The sequence below is a fragment of the Pleurodeles waltl genome, chromosome 11 (assembly GCF_031143425.1).
Source record: "Pleurodeles waltl isolate 20211129_DDA chromosome 11, aPleWal1.hap1.20221129, whole genome shotgun sequence".
In the NCBI taxonomy this organism is placed as follows: domain Eukaryota; kingdom Metazoa; phylum Chordata; class Amphibia; order Caudata; family Salamandridae; genus Pleurodeles; species Pleurodeles waltl.
The window spans coordinates 341,186,813-341,213,785 of record NC_090450.1 but is presented as its reverse complement, the minus strand read 5'-3'; the positions used below and the strand labels follow the sequence as shown (position 1 = coordinate 341,213,785).

General features: G+C 42.7%; 1 protein-coding gene across 3 annotated transcripts in view; it reads left to right on the top strand.

Moving 5' to 3' along the window:
* Positions 1 to 26,973, top strand: part of FARP2 (FERM, ARH/RhoGEF and pleckstrin domain protein 2) — a 1,575,889-nt gene that overhangs the window by 257,770 nt on the left and 1,291,146 nt on the right. For all 3 annotated transcript variants that reach the window (XM_069213633.1, XM_069213634.1, XM_069213632.1), the window contains exons 3-4: positions 3,296 to 3,400; positions 4,622 to 4,664. In XM_069213633.1, coding sequence (XP_069069734.1) covers positions 3,296 to 3,400; positions 4,622 to 4,664 — 148 coding nt within the window. The remainder of the gene's footprint in view (positions 1 to 3,295; positions 3,401 to 4,621; positions 4,665 to 26,973) is intronic.

Genomic DNA, 26,973 nt, shown 5'->3' with positions numbered 1-26,973 from the left:
TTATTGTAGGCTAGAGAAGATTAAATTAGCGCCAAGACTACAGGTGTATGGTAGTTATTGTCATTAAAGGACAAGATATTTCCCAGTAGTTTTAGGTAACAAGTATGTTGATACTTGCTGTTCCAGAGCGACTTCTGAGTCGATCAAACTCCCAAGTTGTGTACCACTTTAGCAGACTATGAAAAGAGTCAAAGGCAGTTGGTTGGATGTAGATTATGCACCTCGTCTCTTGTGATCAATACTTCCATTTTTTTTTTTTTTTAAGGATTTAGCTCAAAAACATGTAACTATCAGGTGGCGGACAATTGTAAGGAGCTAAGCCAGGTTGTATCTTTGCAGTGCAAAATCAGTTTCTCAACTATTTAAATGCTGAAGTTTGAAACCTAACTATATCGTCTGCGTTAATATAAAAATCTTTTACCTATTAAGTGTAGAAGTTGTGCAATGGGACCAGATAGATGTTAAAAGGCAGTGGTGATTATATGGAGCCCTAATGAACAACACAATAAGTCAAATTAGCTTCAGATTTGAAGGGTGGAAGAAAAATGGTTTTAATATAGGAGAAGAGGAATGACTCGAACCAGTGTAGTGATTGGTGATCACAGCCCAGGTTTTCTAGTTTGGAACGGAAGATGGAATGATTGTATTGAATTCCACTGATAGATCAAGTAAAACTAAGGAGTCCGTATCTTCAGTTGTCCAGGCTGCATGGTCCATGCTGCATCTGAGGACATCCAGCATTCATGTTATTACCATCCTCATCCTGTGGCCCTCTCTGAACGCTGACTACAACTGCTGGAGGTGGTTGCTAGCTTTACTGAATCGTTGGAGATGGTTAAAGAGTAGTTTTCTAATACATTGGCAAGGTATGGCAGGAGGGAGGTAGATCACAACTTATTTGGATTCACATAGAGCTTCTATTTTATCCTAGTCTGGGGCCAGCACATGTTCAACAAACACACTGACCGCTCTCCGATCATTGCCTACTATTCCACTGGGAATTTTGTCAATTCTCGATCTGCCTCCAGGTCAGTTCTCCAAATCTGTGCCATTGAAAGCAGGACAGACGATCAGCTGGCTTATAGTCCTCCTCTGCAATATATCGATCCGGCATCTCGAAGTTTACCTACAGCTGTAGCCTCAATAGGTTTCTCAGCAAGTGCAGAATGAGTTTACAACTGGATGTTGTGGCATTCAGCAGCTGTAGCACAGCATAATTATCGGGCCAAAATGTACTTTATTGTTTCACAGCTCCTTAGCCCGAATGTGAAAGGCCATAACAGTCGGGAAGAGATCAATTAGAGTAGTGTTCTTTGTGAGTGTCCCAGAGCTTAGGCTGTGGGCCACCTGGATGCACCTCAAGAATTACCTAAACATTGCTAAGGTCATCATTCACTCTAGTCTTACATTGTAGTTTTTTTTGGTCAAACCTGCTGCCAGGAGGGTTAGCCTAGATGCAGAAAGAGCTATCCTTTCCATGCACTATCTCCACGGCTCTCAACACTTCAGTAAGCTGGTCCACCTCAAGGTCCATGGTATTTGCCCAAGCCTGCACTTCTGCCATCCTCCTGGCTGTTGACTGTCACTGTGTGCTGTGAAGGCCGTTGAGCCCAGACCAATATTGGAAGAATGTGAGCTCCTTCTCTAGAAACTTTCAACTCTTGACATAAGGCTCGTAGACTGCACCCAATTATTTAAAAGATGAAGGAACCAATAGCCAAATAAATTCAGATGTCCACTATATGTTGTGGGCAAATTCAAGATACGGACATGCATGATCTCCACTGCTTGGCTTTCTTAAAAGAAAAAACTAGTCTCTCTATATTTTCTGAAATCCTGGATCGAACCTTGCCTGTTCAGATCTTTAGCCTAACTATGTCCCAACTGAGCAGTTTCAGGCAGCCAGGCTTCCACTGGCGCCACTTGTTCCCAAAAATACTCCTTCCAGCCGATGCTATATCATGCATATGCCTTTGTTTCACCAGTGTCATGCATTACTCTACTCATCAACAGCTGATGTCCTCCTACTACATAGCAGGTCCAGTGATGCACCCCAAGTAGTGCTGGTTTCCTGGATCCCACCGTGACCTCAATGCTGCAAGCTGCTCTGTGTTGCTGATGCTTTTCCAGTACCACTCTCCTGCCCTTTCTGCTGGTCCTCCTTTGCCACAGGGCCTCTATAAGAGCTGTTCTTCTCAGCAGCTTCTCTGAATCTTTGTAGCAACCAGGACCAAAACATGTCCTGCGCCACACACCCCTTGCCTGCCTTATGCAGGGCTGACCACCAAGGATTAGTGACTAGAACTTCGACACTTGCGAGCTGCCCACTCTGTCAGCTCGTTTTCCAGGCTTACATGCAACCTGCTGGTTCTTTCCAGTGTTGTCCAGGAGTCAGGTGTTGGAGAGAGCTGTCAAACCTCTGTTTCTCCCTTCACTGTGAGATCTCAGCAGTTATACACCCTCCCCTTAATGGCCCTGCGTCCCGAACTGGGTGCTCACTTACAGCAACAGCAAGTTTTTTTTTTTTTTTTTTTTTCCTTCTATGACTCCAACTTGTCAGGGAAGCACAAAGGAAACTGCAGCACCAACTGCAAATATTTAAATACCTCAATCAGCTGGAGAAGGGTGGTTAGTGGTTGCATTAGTGGTACTCCCAGGCCTTATTTCACATAATTTATAAGTAACGTGATCTGGTTTCGTTCGTTGATCTGTATATGCTTCTCTTTCATCACAAGAACAAAGACTTTTGTAAACTTAGCTTTGTTCTATCTTGTTTGTACCTTTCCCAGCTTTATTAAAATCATTCCTTCATCAAATAACAAGGTGGTCTACAGGTTACCTGCGATGTGTCCAGTTTTAATGTTTTCACACGCCAGACAGACTGTTAAATGCGCATATTCATCAAACTAACATTTTAAGTATGTTTTTTTTTTTTTTTTTTTTGATCATCTAAATTGTCTTCTGCCTTGTTGGAGAGATTGAAGACGTTTTGGAAACTCTGCCCTACCTGCTCGCCCCACAAAAGGCCAACAACTAGATCATTCTCTGTGAGCGTAAATATTCTCCAAGGCTAATAATATACAGAATGCACTATAATATACCTTGTCTGTCACTCACATCACAGTCACAGTTTCATAAGCGTTTCTAATTTTCTGATGGATTGATTGTGCATTGTAATAGCCATCTAATAGAGGTGTAGACAACACTTTGCAAAAAAAAAAACACACTTGTAACTCATGGTTCCCAGTTTTTGAAAAGTGTTCAGATACTTACTGTATTTTCTTCTTCTTTCCAGTTAAAGTGCCAAGGCCAAATATTGTTGACTGAGGTTTTCAAACATCTCAACTTAATTGAAACAGATTACTTTGGTATCGAGGTCCAGAGCAAGCAGTCATACTGGGTAAGTAAGAAATAGTGATGCTCTTTGTCTACGTGCATTGCTTATAAAGTTCACCACGTGCCCATCACCAGAGCAGGCAGTCCATATTATAACTCTCGAACAGTGCCCTATAAATACACGTTTACCGTTTGATACCTTTAGGCCTTCCACAACGCCTTTAGACCACAATGAGGAAAGCGTGAAGCAGGGGCAGTCTGTAATGATGCACAGGGTATAATTTTTAGTTTTATGCTACTTTTTTAGCAACAAGTCCAGATTATAGATTACGGAAACAGTTCCACCATGTTCTGCTCAGTGCTGCCAGATTGTAATAGATGGCAGACCTCCTTTTAGAAGACATTCCCGTATCAGTTAACACTCCCTGATTTAGTCAGTAGAGCAATTGTATTCTTAGTCAATTATTAACAGTAGAAACGTCTATGCTTTGGACCCGAAGATCCTGGCAAGCTGAGTATGTGATAGCTGTTGCTGCACCTTATTAATGTGCAGTGTCTGGAGCAGCCGAACTTCGCACATGCTGAACAGTCCTGGACAGTGTTAACTTGAACATATGTGTACCTCACCTGTAGACTGAGACCAAAACTCTCTAAGGTATTGCTTGTATTGTGAGGTCCCGGTACCACTTGAAGTAATTACACACTTAGCCTTTAGACTCTCTAGAGAACATTTAATGATGTTGCACACTTTGTGAGTGGCTGGCTGGTGCTTCACAGAGGCAAGAATGCAGTGTTTGTGATCCAGTGCATGGTCAGTTTTCTTTGTGTACACATCCACAACAAAGTGGTTTAAGCTTGTGCTGGGGTAGCTTTTGTTAACGTTTCTTTACTTAATAACTTCTATTTCCATGATGGCGGCTGGGGCAATACCTCAGTTTGGACAAAAAAAACTTAATAGTGCTCAGTGCACAGTGACTCTCAAACCAGTGTCTTATACTGCTATTTCCTTTTGTGTGTTCTCCACAGAGTGTAAATGCTAAGGTGTATAATCATTTCAGTTGACACCAGAACCTCACCACACCTGTGGTATGTCAAAGAATGTTGGTCTCATTTTAAAGCCGAGGTGCACAAATGCTCAAGGAAACTGTCCAAGACTATTCAGCATATGCATAATTTGTGGCAATAGCTCTGTATTAGGAAAAAAACACTCCATACTGCTCTATGCACAGTAAGTCTTAAACCTGTGTCCTATATCGATATTGACATTTCTCTGTTTCTTCATCAGACTTGGCTTGAACCCATGAAACAAATTGATAAACAAGTCAGAAGTGAGTATATTTTACTTTCAAGTATGGTTTAACTTTGGATTTTACCTTTTTTTTTCTTTTTTTTCTCAGGCTTATCCTGTTGGCAACATCTGCTTCTTCAAATGTTGTGTTACGTCTTCAAATAGTTCCCTGCCTTAAAAGGACCATATGTCGAAATCACTTTTAAGGTTCATGAGCTGTGTTTTAATATGTAAGGTTACCAGACGATTCTTGCGATCAGGGGTTCTTTATCACAGTATTCTTTCTAGAAATCATGGTTCTCTGAAAGTCTTGTTCAGTTGACTCACTTGAGATAAACAAGACCCAAAACATACAGAACACTTTGATTTGCTAATTAAAAACTTGGGCAATGAAAACTGAGCTATGGATGACAAGTGGCCCTTTGTTAACCTTATTTACATGTTACAACCAGGTATGGATTTTAATTTGTGATTCATAGCATCATCATTAGGTTTCTAAACTTTGAAATAATTGAGATGTTTATTTCCAGGTTAACATTATTTGCTGTTGCTCATAACGCCTCATATACTGACTGAATTAAATTCCCTGAGAGAGAATTGGATCACATGCACTTTAGAGAAGCTTTAATTGGGCAGTATGTTTCTTTTCACACAAATACTTTGAGTATCTTTTAGCATTAGGTGTTGGGGTTTGAGTTGTGATAATTTTAGAACTTGACTAATTTTAAGTAATATTCTTACCCAGAAGTGGTAATATAAAATATAACAGACTGTTCTAATGCTGGTTTCTAACTGGAATGCAAATCTAATTTATTTTTTAAAGATTCTGCACCTATTTTTTTCTTTTCCTGGTACAAATGTATTCTTTCTGACTGCAACATTTTCCTCTATTAAGGTTTTCTAAAAACAGTTTGTGTTTCCAGCCATTGTTGAATTTATCTCTTTCAGCTCCCATTTCCTTCTATTTAAAGTTCACATTTCCTTCAGCTTATAATTTATGTATACAGACTCGGTTATCTTTTTTGACAGTTCAGCTTCATTAGATTTTAAAATAAACAATCCACAAAGATCAAGATGGTCAAAAAGAAAATGTATCATTAAGATCAGTAAGAGCTACAGGTTACTGTTGCCCTCTATTCCACACATATTACAAAGCACAATTTTGCATTGCTTGTCACCTATTGATAGTCCTCAGTTTGTATTCACTGGCTCCCCATGCCATGTATGAGTAACTCTTCTGGGATCCAGTCCACTCTTCACATTGGAGGCATGTAAGATCTCCTGCTTGACATGTCCCATAATGTTGCAGAAATATTCAAAGAGGCATGGTTCTAGTTCTCTTCTTAAAGAAACATTGAACAAAGCAAATTCCCATCACCAACTTGTCCATGCGATGAACAGCTGCTAGGACTTTTGTATTACAATTCCTAAGAATCAGCATGATGATTTGGTCTGCTGCTGTTTTCAGGCTTGACGGGCATAGTGATTTTTAATTGAAGCATCTTTAAAAAAAATCCCTGTGAAGATCCTCCAATGAGGTTTCAAGTTCAGTAGACGTATGTTTGGACATAACTTGTTGCAAATTTTCAATTCTTTTTTCTTCAGGTGCACATACATATTTTATTTCTGCTTTAGTCAGAAACTTCATTTTCATTTGGTGTATTGAGGTTGTTGCTAGTCCTTTCTTAAATCATTGATGTTACCTGCATTCTTCCCTTACTATCCAAGTTCACCTATATAGAGTTTGCAAGTAGCGTCAGTGTGCCATTCAGGGCTGAAAAAGATTCTTGCATAGTGTCAGGTTCTGAATTCATTTATACCCAACCCCCACACCGATCTCTCTTTAACCTATTGTTGTCTTTCATCCTCTGTATTGCTCCACGACCTTTTGGCTAGGTTTGCCCTATACAGTTACTTCATATGCATACATACAGGCCGTGGGGCCTTTTCACAAAAGTTAATTTCGTTGTTAATAAAGCTACATGTGTAGGTTTACTCTTGCACTTCTAGGTAACTTTACTGCTTTTCTCTATTTACTATTTACACATGTACATGTACTCAATAGTGTACACTTGGATTTCCTTGCCCCCTGAAATTGGAGGTAAAGCCAGCTTTTAAAGTGTAAAGTGACTACTGTCAAAAAAGTGCAGTTAAGTCCAGCACAACACATGGCCAACTACTGCTACCGTAGCTCCCTCCCATTAAAAAATAATAATAATAACAACTTAAACTGGAACCTCGTAAAAAAGAATGTTAAATTATTCCTACTTTTTAAATCTACAAATAATGTGTATAAGCAGGGAACTCTGGGTGGGTTCCACGTTTTATGTGGAGAGCAGCTTCCTTATATGGAGCACTCTGCAAACTACTGACACTCTGAATCTTCTTACCTCAAATGTCTTTTTTCTAGCAGAGTCCTTAAGCATAGGATTAGCACAGTGCCAGCCATGTTGAGCTAGAAAATGACAACACCTTTTGCCATTTTTACAGCACAGTCTTTAGGCATAAGGTTAGCTAGTACAGTCATAAAAACATTTTATCACTATAAGCACAGTACAATAACTTTGGATTAGTAAAATACCATCTCCCCCTCCCCTACACCCCCCCCAACCTGGGATGAATAAAAGCAACCTCACGCAAGTGTTTCACTCTTGTCTCACCTTCAGAGAAGTATAGCCTGTCCAGACTCAAAGTAGCATCCAATGAAGTTAAGACAAAGCTTTTTTGGGCTTAGAATGCAGCATAGATTAACCAAAAGAGGAAGTGGGGAACTCTGGGTAGTTCTCAACCTTTAGATGGAACTGCAGAGTTCCCTGCTTCCTTTACTGTATAATTTATGCAGTACTCCAAGCCTGAAAGGATATATTGTGTGTGTATATGTATTCTCACTGAAAAAACAAAAGGTTAAAGTAGTAATTCACCAGTTACAGTTACCGCTGTTAACAGTAACTTGTGCCCTACGTTCCAAGCAATACATATTAAGTGGAGTTGATGCGTGGTCCCCCCTCCCTGAGCCTCATAAGGTCCTTAGGACCCCATCACACTGGGACAAATTCAATTGAAAAAGGGAGAGGGCCGCTGGGCCCCCCTCCTCGAACCTTAAGGGCCGCAAGGACCATATCCCTCAAGTCGAAATTAAACAATATAATTATGCATTTATTTTATGATAGAAAGATGTAATAGCGTTTTCATAATGTAACTCATTTGTTTAAAAAATAATTTAAATGAAATGTATGCGTAACTGTAAGTTTAATACTTAATAGATACATTTTACTTTTTTTTTAAATATTTAGTTTAATTTAGTTTAATTTAATTTAGTTATTTAAACTAACATTTTAATTAAAAATTAATAGTACTGTAGAGCATTTTTATTTTGTTTCACATCTAATAGGTATGTAGCATTACTGTACATTAATATTTAACAATATTATTTTCAGTAATTGTTTTTATGTGCAATAAACGTTTACTTCCCCTTAAAATGTATCACAGGGAGATCTCTGCCTAAAGGGCAGTACTGCCCCTGCCTGTCCTTGTCCAAGCTTCGTAAGTGATCAGGAACGACTGGGCCCAAGTCATCTTAGTGGCTCTGGACTAGGCGGGGAGTAATGTGGTCCTCAGATTTTTTGGCCTTGAGCATCCGTCTGTAAGGGCATGGTTCTTCACGTGAAACTTTGCAACCTATGTGTCTATGCGTGGTGTTTCAGTGGTAGCAGTTTGCTGCGCATGATCTGTCATCCTTTCTGCCAGGCACCCTTTGATGAAGTCCATTTAGACTTGGTACTGATGCAAGTTTGTGCTCTGGTGTGAAGTCCCTTTATAAGCCACACTGTTGAATGTTCTATTTTTCATTCTGCCTTTAGCCAAGAAAGGCCTTGCATTAGGCACTTTAAAATATTATTTTTTGGGCCTTTTTTCATTTATCGGATCAACTGTTATTGTTTAAATCACATGCTGTTGTGCGGTTAATTTAGGGGTTGACATACTTGTTCTCTCCCAAATAGTTTGTGATACCATAGGTGTTAAATTAACTTGGTCTTGACGTTGCTCATGTGTATGCCCTTAAAACTGAAGCTCAGCTGCTCAGAGTCTTATGAATCTCTGGACTGTCTTCCTCTTTGCAATTACTTCAGCTTGTCACATGAGTGAACTCCAGGCAAGGCGTAGCATCCGCCTCAAACTACATAATATGGTTGTGAGGATTCAGGCAGACTTTTTGGCTTAAGTAGTAACTCCCTTCCATGTTGGGCACCCCATAACTCTGCTAGCTTTTTTCGCCTCTCGTCACCCCTCGAAAGTGGAGGAGATGCTTCATTGGCTAGACCATAAAAGGGCTTTAAGCTTTTTACATTGATTATACCAAGGAACACCATGTGGATGATCAGCTTTTTGCGGGGTTCTGCCGGGTCAAGAAAGGGAAGGTCATGCAAAAGAGAGCTTTGTCAAGATAGATAGTCCTCTGCATCAAGACCTGCTACATGCTGGACAAAAAGCAGGTCTGGAAAGTCAGAGAGGCCATTCCATCAGGACACAGACTGCTGCCACTGTTTTGGTATGTGGAGTGCCTGTCCTTGATATCTGCCAGGCTGCAACATGGACAATGGTGCACCCGTTTATGAAGCACTACTGCTTTGACAATCAGATCTACTGGAAAGGCTGTTTCAGTGGTTTGTTTCTGCAGGATTTATTTTTTTCTTAGTCCACTCCACAGACCCTCCACTTAGAGTAGGTACAGCTTTGATATCCGTAGTGTGGATAGGGATCTGTCAGTACAAGTATCTATCAGAAGGACAAGTTCTCCAGTATTGGGGTATCTTTCATAAATTCACATGCTTCAATCATTCCCCGTCGTCGAAGAGGGAGTCCCACGGTACATAGAAAGCAGTAAAAAAATAAATTTACTTTTTTCTCTTTTCATTTATTTATTTATTTTCATTGTAGTCAGTGGCAAAAATACATCCACTTTCCTAGCTTATTAGCTTCATTAGGAAAGGCCCAAAGTTCAGCCAATCAGGCGAGACCACCCCTTTAGAACCCTCAGCACAGAGGCTCAGTCTCTCAGATTTTCTACCGTACGTCGTGTGTAAGGGAGTCTCCCGGAGCTCTGCTCAGTTTACTTTCTCTTCAGGTGACATTATTCAGCTTTTTTATTCCTAGCTTGGCTGTAGTTCTTTCTCTATCATGTCTGCAGCTAAAAAAGATTTATTTAGACCTTGCAGTACCTGTGTGAAATTAAGGCTTCATTGTGAAGACCCTCACAAGGCCTGTATCTACTGTCTCCATCCTGAACATAAAGTGAAGGATTGCAAGATCTGCAGAACATTTCCCAGTAAGACTCTCAGAGACAGAAGCCAGGCTCTTGCTTTGGCTACAAAAGTGGAAGTCCAGAGAGTCTTTGTCTGAGGAGGAGGACAGTGATGCTTCAGTGGCCTCAAGAAAAAGGAAGAGGTCTGTGGAGAGCTCCTCTCCCCCCCCCCCCCCCCCAAACCAGTAAGTCTGCCAAGAAGCTGCATGTGTTCAAGGAGAGAGCTGAGGAACATCCCTCAACTTCCAGGGAACATGGTGGTAAGGTTCGTTCTGAGCCATCTACTCCAGCTACCACATCAAAGAAGTTCAAAAAATCTTCAAGTTCCCTAACACCGTCAACATCCAAGATTTCCACACCGTCGACGGCACCGTCGATGGCCGCATCGTCGACGACAGGATTTGCTTCATCAGCTACAGCGACAGCCACATTCACAGCTCAGTCGTCGCCAATGATTATGACTTCTTCGCCGTTGTCCGCTTCTACCATAACGTCGGTGAGTTTAAATAAGGTCCCTAACCTGCTCAGACCATCAAGAATTCAAAGAGACCATCAACAAGGAAAGTGAGGTCTGTCGTTGATACACACACCGTCAACATCAACGAGTAAGCTGCAAAGCTCATCGTCGATGATTCCACTGACTGCTGCATTGATCTACTTTGCTGTCGATGACCTCTCCGATGATGCCAGCTCCGTCGACAACGGCTCAGTTGAGGCCCGCACTGTCAACGACAACACCATCGACGGCAGCTACATCGACGACAGCACCGTCGACGAGAGCCCCGTCGACGGCTCAAATTTCTGAGTCTGAAAACAAACAATATGGAGGATCTCCTTTCTTGCCTCTAAGGATTTTGCAAATAAGAAGTAAATCTACTCACCTTTTGCCTTCTCATACATCACCTAGTAACTTGTCGCCAGCAACCCCACAACATCTGTTTGCTGATGATGAGGAAGAGGTCGATGACGGGCTTTTCCCGGTGGCACGTAGCCCTCCAGACTTGCACATTAAATGTCAGGAGGAAGATGATGATGATGATTAGAGTGAACAACTCTATTTAGCACAACAGGGGCAGAGTCACACAACCTCAGGAGTTGCAACAGGAACTAACTATCCAGATGCCTGTCTCCTTGATTGCCAACCTTCAGCACATGATGCAAGATTATTATACTAGATTTCCTCCACCTGGCTCGACTACTCCGGTGCAACCTCCGCCCACACCGCTGAGCACTCCCAATCAGCCCTCGGATTCTATGGGACACATCCCAGTCCCGTCATCTAGCCAGGATATTGATCCACCTTCGTCGGATGACGAACAAGAGGAAGGCGAAATACAAGACTCGGACTTGCTGATCCTGGAATGGGATGAATATCAGATTCAGACACCATCCCCTTCTACGCCACCACCGGTCGACTCTCCACCGCAAGACATTGGTGGTTTCCACAGTGTAAAGGAGAGAGCAGCAAAAAGATTTCAACTGCCAATAACATCCAAGCAGTCAGACTGTTTCCTCTATGATTTCAAGGAGGACACTAGAAAGTCAGTGAGAGCAATACCTATTGTTGACTTTTTGGGAAGAAGGGCTTAAGGTCATGCAGAGCCCGTCTTCAATACCAGCCGTGCTACCAAGGCTCGAAAAGAAATACAAGGCACCAGATAACTCACCAGCCTGCTTGGTTAGTCACTCTAAGCCGGACTCCGTGATATCCCAGGCAGCTCAGCGAAGGTCCAGGAATCAGTCTTCACCTTTGACTGCGCCCCCGGATAGGGAGGGGCGGCGGTTAGAGTCAATTGGCAAGACATTTTAGACTATGGAGGCCACCACGGTCAGAGCAGCGAATTCCCTGGCAATCCTGGGAAGATACGACCGTCAAATGTGGTCAGACATATTACAGTTTATAGACCTACTGCCTGAGGATTGTAGAGGGGAGGTGCACAAGATATTACAGGAGGGTGAGAAGATCCCGGCTGAGATTATAGATTGTGCCATTGATGTCTCGTCTACGGCTTTCCGCCAGTTAGCTGGGGCTGCTTTACTCAGACATCAGGGGTGGCTGAAGGCTACATCGTTTTGCCCAGAGGTGCAGTTAAAGATCTTAGACATGCCCTATGATGGTGAACTATTATTCGGTAAGCATGTTGATGATGCTTTGCAGTCCATTAAAACAGACACCGAAACAACCAGATCCCTGGGTACATTACAGTTCAGAAGACAGCCCTCTCGAGGAGCGAGAGGAAGAGGGCTCTATTCTTACAGAGGCAGCTCACACCAGTACCGTCAATATTCATCCTACCAAGGCCAATTTCGTTCCACCATTGATCAACAGCAGCCGCATACGTATCGACAACCACCATCTACACATTACCGTCAAACCTCAAGAGGAAAATCTGCTTACAAGGCCAAAGAAGCAGCAAGAAAACACTGACCTTCATCAGTTGCCTGCACCCAACCCCTATCCCAACACTCTGGGGGCAGAATTCCCAATTTCCTTCACCTGTGGGTCCCAGATTACATCAGACAAATGGGTCCTCGATATTGTCAGCAAGGGACACACACTAGAATTCAATCTGCCTCCCCCTCACATAGCACCAAAAGGACCCCCACCTGCCCATCTAAAGGAACTCCTAGCGCAGATTGGCATCTTGATAGACAAGGGAGCAATATAGATCGTACCAAGAAATAAAAGGGGAGCAGGCTTCTACTCTCGCTTCTTCCTTACAGGAGACTGGAGACCTATATTAGACCTTCGCTCACTGAACAAATTCCTGAAAAAGCAATCATTTTGCATGATCTCCCTTCAAGATGTCCTACGCTTACTCAACCAAGGAGATTTCATGGCGTCCTTGGATCTCCAGGACGCATATTTCCACATCCCCATTCACCCCAGTCACAGGAAATTCTTACGGTTCAAGGTTGCAGGCACCCATTATCAGTTCAGAGTGTTACCCTTTGGCCTCAGATCGGCCCCAAGAGTTCTCACCAAGGTCTTGGCACCAGTTGCAGCCTACCTCAGGCAGTGAGGGATTCAGGTGTTCCTGTACTTAGACGACTGGCTAATAAAAGCGCGAACAGCGTTAGAAGCGACCAGGGACGCAAGGACATGCTTATCTCTCTTAAAGACATTAGGCTTAACAGTCAGTTACCCGAAGTCTCGCCTAGACCCTTCGCAGAACATCACCTTTCTAGGAGCTATCTTGAACACAGAGCAAGCAAGAGCTTTTGCTTCGCACGACAGATGGAAAAGACTTCAAGATCTAGCGACCCGTCTCAGCAGAATAAAGTCCGCTTCTGTCCTGACTTAAGTCTTTTCTGGGGATGCTTTCTTCGTGCATTCCATTGATAGCAAACTGTTGCCTCCACATGAGAACACTTCAGCAACAATTGGACATTCAAAGGAAGAAAATAGAAGGATCTTTCAATGATGTAGTTCAAATAACTCCACCAGCGAGGCTAGCCCTAAAGTGGTGGAAGGACACCCCTCTCATTTCGGAGGGTCTCTCCTTCCTGAAAGACAAACCAGTACAAATTATAACAACAGATGCATCCTTGGAGGGATGGGGCGCACATTTACAGGACCTATCAGTGAGAGAAAGATGGTCCACACAGGAATCTGCTCTCCACATAAACATATTAGAATTAGAAGCACTTTCCTTGGCGCTCAAGACCTTCCTCACCAAGATCAAAGGTTCCTCGGTGTTGATAAAAACCGACAACACCACAGTCATGCATTACCTCAACAAGCAGGGGGCTACAAGATCACGGGCGCTGTCCCTGCAGGCACAGGAACCACAGCATTGGGTTCTTCGGCATCAGATATCAATCAGAGCGGAATATCTTTCGGGGGTTTCCAATACTTGAGCAAATGCCTTAAGCAGAACTCGAACCACCTGTCACGAATGGGAACTCAACCAGACAATTATCGACCGCCTCTTTCATCATTTGGGCAAACCTAGTCTGGATCTGTTTGTGACAAGAGAGAACAAAAAATGCCAACACTTCACAAGCTGATAACTGCAGAGAGGGTCAAAGGGGAATGGTTTTTTGATCAATTGGTCAGGGATCTATGCCTACGCTTCCCCCCTGCTCATCCTGAGACTTTTGCAGAAGATGAAGAGGGAACCATGCCGACTTCTATTGATTGCTTCCAAATGGCCGCACCAGTTTTGGTTCACGGAGCTTCTACTAGTCTCGGAACAGCCTCACATGCAGCTGAGACCAAAACCAGACTTGCTAGCGATGAGTCAGGGGCAGGTCCGTCATCCCAACCCGACTTCACTTTGATTATCGGCCTGGCTCCTGAATTCTGAGAGTTTGACGGCTTAGATATCCCTTCAGACTGTCGAGGTGCTTGCCTGTGCCAGAGCCCCGTCTACAAATAAGACATACAAACTCAAGTGGAAGAGATTCTGCATATGGTGCAAAACCTCTAATGTTCATCCTCTGAAGTCTTCTCCAGAACAGATTCTTCCATACCTTTTACACTTAGTGAACTCAGGTCTCTCCCATTCGTCTATCAAGGCCCACCTAACTGCCATAACTCGTTTCCGCTGGACGGCAGTATTACCATCTTTATGGTCATCCCGGATAATAAAACAATTTCTAAAAGGCTTATTCAGGATGTTTCCTCCGATTCAGCATCCTTCACCTTCCTGGCATCTGAATATTGTGCTGTCCCAATTGATGAAGCATCCATTTGAGCCTATTCACAAAGCAGACCTGAAATACATCTCTTGGGAAACGGCTCTCCTTCTGGCCCTCACTTCGGCAAAGAGGGTTAGCGACATTCAAGCATTCAGTCTCACCACCCTTTCTGCAATTTAAATCAGATATTGTCATTCTGAGAACTAACCCAAAATGAATTCCCAAGGTTCCTTCGAACTTTCATTTGAATGAGCCAGTGGTTTTAAAACGTTTTTTCCGAATCCTCGAACTCCAGCAGAGCGAGCATTACATTCCGCAGACATTAAACAATGTCTGAAATTCTACATACAGAGGACTAGCAGCTTTCGTAAAGTTGATCAGCTGTTTATTAGCTATGGCCAATTCACTAACGGCAATGCTGTTTCCAAACAAACCATAGCACGCTGGATCTCTTCTGCCATACAATTCTGTCATCAGCTAGCGGGAAGACCGATATCAACCAATGTCAAGGCACATTCCACTAGAGCGGTGTCTACGTCAGCAGCTCTCTTCGCCGGAGTGCCTCTGAACCAGATCTGCAGAGCGGCAACGTGTATGCACGCCCACACCTTTACTCAACACTACTGCCTGGATGCTGCTGTCAGGATGGATGCCGCGGTAGGACATGCAGTGTTGCGTAATTTGTTTGCATAAGATGAGCCAATAATCTTCTTTACCCACCATCCTTGAATGTTATTTCCACACTGATATTTATCTTATATATAGATAAAGTAGATGTATGTGTATTTTTTTTATATTGATAAGGATATCTAACTACCTATATAAGTTAATATATAAAGAAATGTAAAGAAAGATGTTTCCTGATAGTTGCAGAACTTAACACCTTCTTGTACTGCTGACTATTTTGATTCAAGCATGTGAATCTATGAAAGATACCCCAGTACTGGAGAAGAAAATAAGTTACTTACCTGTAACTGTGGTTCTCCAGTATTGTTATCTTTCATAGATTCACATGCGACCCACCCTCCACCCCATGGAGGCTCACTTCTTTTGTCTCTCTTGAAGTCACTAGTGCGGGAAAATCTGAGAGACTGAGCCTCTGTGCTGAGGGCTCTAAAGGGGTGGTCTTGCCTGATTGACTGAACTTTGGGCCTTTCCTAATGAAGCTAATAAGCTAGGAAAGTGGATGTATTTTTGCCATTGACTACAATAAAAAAAAAAAGAGAGAGAAAAAAAGATAATTTCTTTTTGACTGCTTTCTATGTACCGTGGGACTCCCACTTCGACGGCGGGGAATGATTCAAGCATGTGAATCTATGTAAGATACCAGTACTGAAGAACCACAGTTACAGGTAAGCAACTTATTTTCTTACTTATCTTTGGTAATGCTCTTTCTGGTCGGTACTCTGACAACAGAGTTCTCATTGTCCACCCTCCTTCCTGGTCTATGGGGTGGCTTCTTTTAAACATCTAAAATGGTTCCAAGTTAGAAGTCTGCACACTGGTACTACCAACTGTTCATGCTTCGAGGCTGAGGGCACAGAAAGAAACTAGCAAGAAACTGATGCCAGCGAACATGGGTGGCACTTTTAAGTGGCTCTGCACTGTCACTTCTGGGGTGGGATGGAGTCAACATGGAGCTGCATAGTGTCACTTAGCAGGGCAGGAGCATTGTTGTTGAAAGATATCCGGATCCAGTCTGGCAATGTGGTAAAGTTGATCTGGCATACATGACGTAGGCATTATAATTTATTGTATTTTCCATCTTGTGAGTGGGGAAGTATAAATAGCACAAGCTCATAAGAAAGTACAGGAGCTGCTGCTTCTTTTGTAGATGCACAGGATGATTATGCAAGTATTCTTGTAGATATAGGTAGTCTCTTCAGTTGTAGCTGCTGCAGTATAAGACAAGTGCACTGTCTGGATTCTTATGACAGTGTAAAACACATTGGGCAGCTGTAGTACCTTTGACTAGGTATGGCTCATCAAGACTCAAAGATCTGAAGGGAGAAACTGGAGGCATGTCTCCATTGTGGGTAAATTATTAGGGCAGGTTGATACCTTACCTCCTGTCACTATGACATTTGCCTTGTAATGAATAATCTTAAAGCTGTTTCGAAATTTCAGTGATATGTGGAGTGAAGACAGTTCCAACTATAGCAACTGATGTCATGTAGACGGCTGGGACTAATAAGGGAGATTAGCAGTCAGTTTGTGAAGCGCCCGTGTTAGTCTGTTATCATATTTCTTAATCCATGGTCATCATCATTCTTCCTAACAGAAGTGGACTTAATAGTGTCCAAGCCTTCACATTGTCTCTGAGGGAGGGTATGGCTGCTCTGTGCCTCACACTAGTTTCTATCTTGCTTGTACCCAATCTATCACAATACTGGTTTCATAGGACCGTTTAAGTGGTTTAGTTACAGCAGTGCCCATGAATTATCTATTTTCTTGGTTGGTGTCAGTAACTTTGCATCCCTTTAAGAGGTTTTGTTTAAGACTAGCAGAGGGATAACAAATTTGGTAGATGGCCAAAAGCACAAACAGAACAGGTATTACAACAATACAGAAACCAGTCCTGGGAGCAGCTGTTCTTTTGCTTGCATTGTGATCCTTTTTCTTTTGGTCCTAATACAGGTGGTGTTAGGTAGCATATTTTTTTGGGAACCATTGTCTCTGCTGTCTCTGGGCCTTCCTTACATGGCACTCGTGGGGTTACCAATTGACTACCTTTGTTTATTTGACTTTCCTGGTACAGCTAGGTCAATCAGTCAATTAGCCTATCATAAAAAATGTAGGTTTTAGAAACTCAAGTGCACCCTGATGAAGTAAATAGCCCACAATATACTCAATGTCTGGTCAGTGCTATGCGCCCAAGAACAACAGAATTGTTTTAACAGGTAAGTGAGAACAGTAGTTCAAATGGAAGAAATCATGATGGTGCTAATACAATTTAAGGCTTAGATTTATCCCAAAACATTTTATAGTACTTCGGTGGTAGGTTTTCAATTAACATTGCTTTCTAGGGTCATTTTAGGTTAAGCGTGCAAGCTCTTTCACCTGTTGTAATTATTGTGGGCTTTTAACCAAACCCACCGTTTTCATTCATTCCTGGTCTGCCTTTCAAAAATCACTTGATGTCATTGGTAAATGTTTACATTTTTTCCTCCTTGAGGTTGTTTTTGACACGCCTTGCAGACTGCCCCAGTTACATAGATAATTGCACCGATATACTTAAGCGTGGGCAAACTATTTTTTTTTCTTTTGTCTCTCCCCTTTATGAGGCTATGGTGCTCACAGGTCAAACAGGCACAACAGCGTAAACTCGATCAGCAGTATTGGAACGCTGGTCACATTGTTCACAGTTACCTTATCAGAGTAATTTCTTGTGGCTCTCCCTTTAAAACACTTGAAATTAGTAAATGCTTTACGTAAAACAGAAATCCTCAAAGTGAAAAAGCGTTTCTCCTGGCACAGCAGGAGAGCCAATGCTGCAATATTCACTGCACTCTAGAAACTCGCCCCATAATGGTTGCAGGGCATTACTTTTACAAAACATTTTTGCTCATATCTCAGCCTGTAGTGGTACTAGGACAATGGGAACACCTGCCAAACGTTCAGCACAACTCACTCTTTCGGTCTACATCATCCCTGGGTCCCCACACTAGGTTAGTGGGGACCCCAAAATAATAATCACTCCCACCATTCAGTGTCTTTTTAAGCTCTTTCATGGCTGGAACATTTGTTTTACAGCTGGGCATATCTTTTGTTTTAAGTGCCTTGTTTATAATGTCATTGTTATAGGCATGCTACCCTTGAAAATGTGTAATGCAGTATGCCCTCAAGGGGCTAAATATATGGTTAAACTGCATTATTTAATACCATTTTCTTTTTGTGTGGTTAGGCCCTCTAGGAGCTAACTATATAGTTACATGACTATGTATCTTACAAATGCTATATTCATTGTGGTGTCTTCTAGGGGCTGTTCTATGCATTGCAGTCATATCAACGAACTAAGATATTTGTTGCATGGAAGCTTGCCCCATAGTGCTTTGCAGGGCATTACCTTTAAAAAACATTTTTGCTCATAACTCATCCTGTGGTGATCCTAAGACAATGGGACCACCTTCGAAACATTGACCACAATGTGCTCTTTCAGTCTACATCATCTCTGGGTCCCCGAACTATGCTAATGGGGACTCCAAAATAATAACTCCTACCACCATTCATTCTTGTTAAGCTTTCTCATGGCTAGAACTTTTGTTTTACAGCTGGGAGAAGTTATGTTTTAATGGTCTTGTTTGTAATATTATTGTAATAGGCCTGCTAGCCTTGAAAATGTGTCATGCACTACATCCTCTATTACACTGCATTATTTTCTTCTATTCTTTTTTCATGTGGTTATGCTCTCTAAGGGCTGACTATATGGTTACATGACCATGTTTCTTCCAAGTGCTATTTTTATTGTGGTGTCCTCTAGGGGCTGTTCTGAGCATTGCAGTCAACATAATCTAATATTCTTGGCACGAACATTTGCCACTTAATGCTTTGCAGGGCATTACTTTTACAAACATTTTTGCTCATAACTCAGCCTGTGGCGTTCCTTGGACAATGGGATCACCTTCAAAACACACTTCATGTGTACATCATCCTTGGGTCCCCACACTAGGTTAATGGGGACCCCAAAATAATCCCTCCCACCATTCAGTGTCTTTTAAGCTTTCTCATGGCTAGAACATTTGTTTTAGAGCTGGAAGAGGTTTTGTTTTAGAGGCCGCCTTATTTGTAATATTACAGTGGGCCTGTTAACCCTATAAATTACCTCTTAGGGACTAGGTATATGGTTACACTGCAGTACGTTCACCTGTTTATTTTCATGGGGTTATGCCCTCCAGGGGCTAACAATATGGTTAAATGACCATGTTGCTTACAAATGATATTTTTGTTATGGTGCCTGGGACTGTTTTGAGCATTACAATGTAATGCCGAAAGTTTTTTTCTGATAAAGATTTATATGATAATTTTATATGTTTTTAAACCTCTCCCTATTACAATTATGACCATGATTCAGGCCAATTTGACATCCTGATTACAATCTTGACTGTTTGAACCCTCTTGATATGTTTGGGTGACCTTCTAGTTTATTTCCCCTCTGTGGCTTTCTTGTGTCTTTTTTGGGGGGGAGTTGCGTTAGCCAGCCAGCCACTCTGATGGTGGGGTTGTGAAAGTGGTATTCTATTGGAATTCCCATGGCAGATTTAAATTAGGGTGCTAAATGGCAACAGTTTCATTTGTTTCTGCAGATTGAGGAAGAAGGTAAATGGAAGTGCTTTTAGTTATATGCAGAGACACTGGAATTATATGACAGGAAAAGACGAAAATATGAGGCAGGGTTTACCAATTTATGTGTCAAGAAAACTCCAGCCATCAATTTACAATGCCAAAAGCTCTCACTCAAGTAAATGCAAGACCTATTAGGCTTGTTAACATTGTGGAAGTGTTTGTAAACTTTCAGCTGTATTTGGGATTTGTTTAGTATTACCTTTATGTTCATAAACACTGTTGACTCAGTGGGATAAAGGTGTCAGGCAAAGGATTGCATTGCAGCAAGATCGCGGTGAAACATCTGACCCTGTGTTTCAGTGATCTGTGGTTTCAAAGGCAGAAGCCACAGCTGATGAATTGCCGTAAAAAATTGGAAAAAAGCATTACACCCAAACATTCACCATCCAAACAACAAGGGTCTTGCACATGTGAATGGTGATTTAAATGTTTCATGAGTCTTTGTTCAGTTTCTTGTGGCCTGCATGGATCCAGTAATCTGGCCAGCTGAGGAGCAAATGGTCATCACGCAGTGTGACTCTAACCCTATGTGTCTCCCACATTTCACCTCCTAGTAGAGGCTTCATTATCCCTCTGGTTCTGACTATGATCTCATGCCACAGCAGCAGTTGTGTCTCTAGAAGTGAATTTTAAGGGGGGGGGGGAGAGGGGGGGAAGGTTGGCATATCCTGGGCCACAGATAAAGCTGGTGGTGCTAATCACAAAGATAATTTGTAAGTGTGTGTATAAATCTCGCTCTCTCGCGCGCACACACACACACACACTTTCCATTATAGTGTTTAAATCTAACTTTTTATGGATATGAGTGTATATCTTCAGCTGTATATCTAAATGTTGGCACACATATATAAACAGTTGTATATAGCACATCTGATTTAAAAAATTTAAGCAAACATGTAGGTTCTTGCATTGCCTCGATTACTCACTGCTTTGCAGTGAGTGGTAGGTGGATGAATGAATATGTGTGCAAAGGTACAGTGTGAGATTTCCTTCTGTGCTGCCTAGTGGCACATTCAGCAGCTATGGTGCTGGTGCAAAGACAGCTAGAGCTGATTATGGCCCACCCCCCTCTAGCTACGTCACTGCAGAGCAGGGGGACTCTGAAATATTAATGATGACGATGGAGATGCTCTCTCCTCACTATACTGATGATGCCTTATAAATAGATTTAGAGAATGTCAACAGGTTTCACTCCTTGAGGAGATTAACTCAGCACTTGGACAACCAAATTAAGAGAGTGCTTCATTTGTGGTTGTGCTCTATATGGCAACTGAGACACTAGAATTGCAGCGTTCCCATGTTCAGATCAAAACAAGTGTTCTAACAGAGATTGGGCACCTGGTCCAGGGACTTCTGAGCTCTTGCTTCCTTTTAATGATTCCCTTTCTGACACTTTGAAAACCACTTGGTTGAAGCCTCATTCTTGCCTGCCTGCAAAGACATGTGGCAACACGTCACACACCGGTGGCAGGTGACCCGGATTTTCTCACCAAACACCCCACCCCAGAAAGTCTTATTGTAGAGTTCTTGTCCAGTAAAATGAAGCCAAACACATTTCAAATGACTCCTCTGGATAGAGACTCCAAGAGAATTGCTTTTGGCAAGCATATGTTTTCTTCCACTCTTCTAGTTCTCCAATCCCTAAATGCTGTTTCTTTGCTGGGCTGTTACACACATGCCCATTAGAACATGGCCAGCAAGATCTTGCTCACAGTCATGGGAGACCTTAGTGCCTCTCTGGCCTAGATAATCCGTGATGTTCAGAATGTGTTTTAATATATTATACATGCAGGTCTGGATATTATGGATTACCTAGTGTGGACAGTAGTTATTAGTGTTGTCCTTTGTCAACATGGGTGGAAGTGTTCCATGGGATTCTCCGGCAATGTTCAGGCCTCTGTCATGGATATGTAGGCCTCTGTCATGGATATGCCGTTTAATGGATTTCACCTTTTCAGTGAGATGGTAGACTCTATGTTTGCGCACTTTAAGGACAGCAGAGCTACGGTGAGCTCCTTGGGATTGTTGACCCCTGCCAAACAGTTTATGCAGCACTTTAGAATGTTTAGAGGCTAGAGGACTAGTGTACAGACAGAGACAGACTTCCCAACCAATGCAGCAGACACCTTGGATGTGGGTCTGGCGGATGGCAAACAAGCTAGCAGGGGCCTCAGACCTTTGAGTTCTCTTCTACATGGTGACCAAGCCACTTTAGTATGCCCCTGATGGTGCATGCCAAATCCGAGGGTGATGGGATTCACCATTTTCTCCCAGCTTGGCAATCTCGCAAGTGCAACAGATTGGTTTAACAGATTATTCAAAATGGATGTGCTATTCCCTTTCTCTCTGCCCTGCCCCCTATTTCCTCTCATAAGAGAGTGAGTTTCTGATGAGCATGTATAGTCTTTAACAGGAGGTGTGCTTGTTGTTCTCCAAAGTTACTATCAAAAGGTTACCAGATTTGTAAAGAGGAAATAAGTTGTTAAACTTGTTATTTCAACATTCCAAAGAAGAAATGGGCCTCAGGCCTATTCTGGAACTTTGGCCTCTGAATTCCTTTCTACCGAAGGAGAAATCCAAATGCTGATGCTGGCCTAGATCCTGTCTTCTCTGGACCTGGGTGACTGGATGGTGTCATCATGCCTGCCACATGAGTATTTTTTATCAATCTGTCTTGCATTCCTTCGGACGTTATCCGAAGTCCAAGGTATGCCAGGAGCATTTTCAGTTTGCTGTTCTCCTCTTTGGCCTTACCAATACCCCTCATGTGTTAAAGGAAGTGATGGCAGTAGTTGTAGCCTATCTTTGGAGATCGGGAATACCAGTATTCCCATACCTCGATGTCTGGCTGCTGAATACGGGTTTCCCGCAGTCAGTTGTAGATCCCCTCTGTACGATGGTGGGCCCCTTAACATAATTGGGGTTCACGATCGACGAGCCAAAGTCCCACCTGACCCTTACTCAGAGGCCTACTTTCATTGGGACAGTTGTGGACACAGTGAAGTTCAGAACTTTTTCTCTGTCGCAGCTAGTCCAGGACATTCAGGCTCTAACCCCTTGCTTGAGGCTCTGATCCCTTTGCCTCAGTACTGAATCACTGTGAGACCAGGTATGAGGTTCCTTGGCCTTTTAGCCTTCTGAAATCTCCTCATAAACTGTCTGGTGGTACATGCATGGTCTGCAATGGAATTTGAAGTTCCAGTGGGCCCAGCTTCATGGCAGTCTGGCAGATTCCTTCCTGGCCTCCGAGGAGATGGATCAAAATTTTAATTGGTCCATGCTTAAATGGAGTTGGTCCAGTAACAAGCCCTTCACCCTTCCCCACACAGAGCTTACAATGGATATGACATCCCTGCTCGGATGGTGAGATCGTCTGGTGGTAATGGAGTTCAGGGGACTCCGGACTTCAGTGGAGGGCTGGTACCACAGCAATCTGCTGGAGTTGCAGGACACTTGATTGGCTCTGAAGGCCTACTTGCCTTCTGTCAATGGGAAACTAGTGCAGGTTCTATTCGACAACTGTACTACAACAAGCAAGGCGGGGAGGAGTCCTGAGTCATGTGTCAAGAAGCTCTCTGATACTGGAATTAGTTGGAATGCTAGAATGTTTTCCTGATCGCAACCCACCTAGCAGGATCCCTGGATGCTAGAGCGGGTAAATTAAGCTGGCTTAATCTGGCAGATCATAATGGCATCTACATCCTGACATGGTGCAGGGCATCTTCCATAGTAGAGAGAACGTTCACAATATATTTTCCCAGGGGTGATTTTGACAAGATGATAGTATCGTCCGCATAGAGCAGTCCTGGGATTTTCTTACCTGCCAGCCTAGGTGAATCATTATTACAATTAGTTAAGTACTTAATACAGTTGTTTATATATAAAAGAAAGAGGGTGGGGGCAAGGACACAGCCTTGCCTTACTCCTCTCTCAAGAATAACTGGATCTGTTAAGTCACCATCCTTACCACTTCTGATTTGGGCACAAGTGCCTTCATGAAGTCGAACAATAAAGTTCAGAAGACCTTTAGGGACTCCCATGTTGGTCAGTGTCAGCCATAATTTATTCCTGGTTACCAGATCAAAGGCCGCTCGAAGGTCCATGAAGGCCACATATAGTTTTCTACCTCCGATATCCACTGTCTTCCATTTAGTTACCAAAAACCTCCGGACTTGGTCTACTGTGCTAACCACAGGTCTAAAACCTGCCTGTAAATCCTAGATGGCCCGCTCTCTGTAATCCACTCTTCTAGGTGGGACAAAATCTGCTTCACAAACATTTCCTGAAAGTTGTTGAGTAGACTTATTGGACGGTAATCAGAAGTGTCGCAAGGGCTGCCCTTCTTAAAAAGGGGGACTATCTCAGCTCCCCTCCACGTACAAGGAATGGGTGCTCCTGCAGCAACTGCATTACAAACCTTGATCAAGTAGGGGGCCTAGATATCAGGGTTTGACTTCTAAAGATCACCAGGAATTTTATTGAAACCTGGGCCCTTCCCCCACTTGAGGGAAGCTATTGCAGCCTTAGTTTCGGCTAGAGAAAACTTGATTGGAGGAATGCCAATTTCCCTAATGCTGGTAGGCTCCCTAAAATTAGGTTCATTTATCCCTGAGTAAATTGACCTAAAATGAATTACCCATACTGCAGGGAGAATTGAAGTACCAGGCAAGGGCCGGGAATCACCACTGTCATTTGAAATCAGCTTCTAAAATTTTGAGGCATCATTAGCTCTTGCGGCCTCCAGGAGAGCAGCCCATTGTTTCTCCTCCCAGCTTCTTCATGCCTTGGAATGTTCCTGCCTATAGCTCTCTCCTGATTGTCTTATTGGCTCTCTAATCCCCTTTCTCAGGTCCCTGAATAATTTGTGCTTGGCTTCCCTGCATGAATGATTGAACCACCTCTCAGTTTTTATTTTGGCGACAGCTTCTTTGGTAAAATGTTTTTTCAAATAATTAAATAGTTCCATATGAACAACCAGGAGCCTATTATCATCATCCTCAGATAAATGTAGCATATGCTCCATTTGCTCTGCCAGAATGCCATATACTGATATAAGGGAGCCTGGAGAGGAATTTTCAACATCCTACCTGACATTCAGTTTATTATTCGTCATAGAAAGCTGCCTCGCATAATCCCTAGAATCAGGGGCCTCTATTGTGGGCAGCAGACCCCCTAATAAATAGAATCATTGGGTCGTGTTCGCTTTCTTCATGTTCTTTTACCACCATAGTGACCATATGCCGCCACAAACGGATGTCTAGTAAAAAGTAATTAATATAGCTCCTATAGGCTCCACGTCGAAAAGTAGGACAGGGTTTAGCATCTGAGCAGGAGCGACCATTACAAGCGCGGAAACCAAATGCAAATGTTTTATCAACGATTTGGTAGGCCGATCTGCTCATTCTGAGACCTTTACTAGATGCTAATTGCGGAATACCCCAAAGAATGTCCTCTTCTTGGTAAAGCTCTTGGGCCAGAGAATAAGGCTCAAAAGTAGCATTAAAATCCCCTGCAATTAAGATGTAATGGGTAGTGGATCTACTGGATAAAATGTTATCAAGAATAGTTAAAACATCAGACTCGCGATTACTGCCCACGCTCCTGCTATATATGTTCACCAATAGTAGGGCCTTTTCTCTTTTGGTGGATAATATTAAACCTTGCAAATCGGCACAGCCCATGTCTACTTCCTCGACCTGACATTGGAGAGAACTACTAACCCATAAAGGTAGTCCACCTGAGGGTCTTCCAGAAGTAGCCTTGCATGCTGGGACCCAGAAACCCTTGAAACTGGATCTGTACTTAGGCTTGAGGGCCCATGTCTCTTGGAGCAGGCATATCTTATGCTCATCTATAAAAAGGTCCCAGTCTGGAATTTGCATTTTGAACCAAAGCCCAGCTATATTCCATCTAAGGACTGTAACCGGCCTGTCATCCTGGACTTGTGGTACATCATCCTGGACTTCTGATACGGTCTGTGTGGGGCTCAAAGAGTTCAGATTACTCATTAAATCTGCCACCAAACTGCCCACTCTAGAACCCCTGGTGTCTTTATCTCCAGTGGTATCGCACATCCCAGTGAATTCAGGGCCGGCCGTGTTCCAGCCAGACACAATGGCTGGTGTATAATTTTGGGCTGACAGTACAGTTTGAGTGGTACCCATGGTGTTGGTGTTTGTACTCCACTCTTCTCCCAGACTTCTTACTCTGGATTCCCCGAGGTCCTTATCTCTAGGAATAGTGCACTCTCCAAAGTTAGTCTTGGCCCCATTGTCCCAAGGATACCCTGTGTAACTTTGATTATGTGTCAATCCACGTCTGGAAAAGACGATGGAGGTTGCCTGCATTCAGACTGTGATACATGGTGCACATAGAAACAGGCGGAGCCTCTAGGGTCAGATATTAAACTGCTAGGGGCAGATTCAAGTATTGGAGGATAGAAGGTTGAGAGTCTACACAAGCAAACACCTCCAGCTGGGGATCTAGGTCTGCAGGAGTTTAAGAAAATCTGTTAGACCAGGGCAGGTGAGTCAAAGTTAAAAACAATACAATATCCCTCTCCAAACGTATTCAACAGGCCCACCTATCCCACCTTCCTCACCATTAATATTGAAGGTACCATAAAAAATTTGAATTTAGCATTAACATGCAGCCAATGAATGACCTTATTTTTCAGCTCTGTATAAACCTCCTCTCATTAATATTATAACATTAGAGAACTCTAGCTAGCCCATCATACAAACATTGGGTACGTAAAATAAAGCAAGTTCAGTCAATGGACGAACTTTACTGTTGAAGAACTGGGTCAATATTGAAGTTTTGAAACATTTGGGAGGATGGGTCGAACCTCCGAAGTTGAGATGAGGTAATGCAAGGCATTTGAGGTTTTTTGTTAATACAAATCTGATTTATCATGTAAACATAAGGACTTTTAGTGTATTGTATTCTTCCTACATGCTTAATCCATGTATTAAGTAAATAAAATATATTTAATAAATATGAACGTGGTGGAAAAGCGTTAGGAAGCTAAATGTCATTACCGTTAAGGGCAACCTTTTTG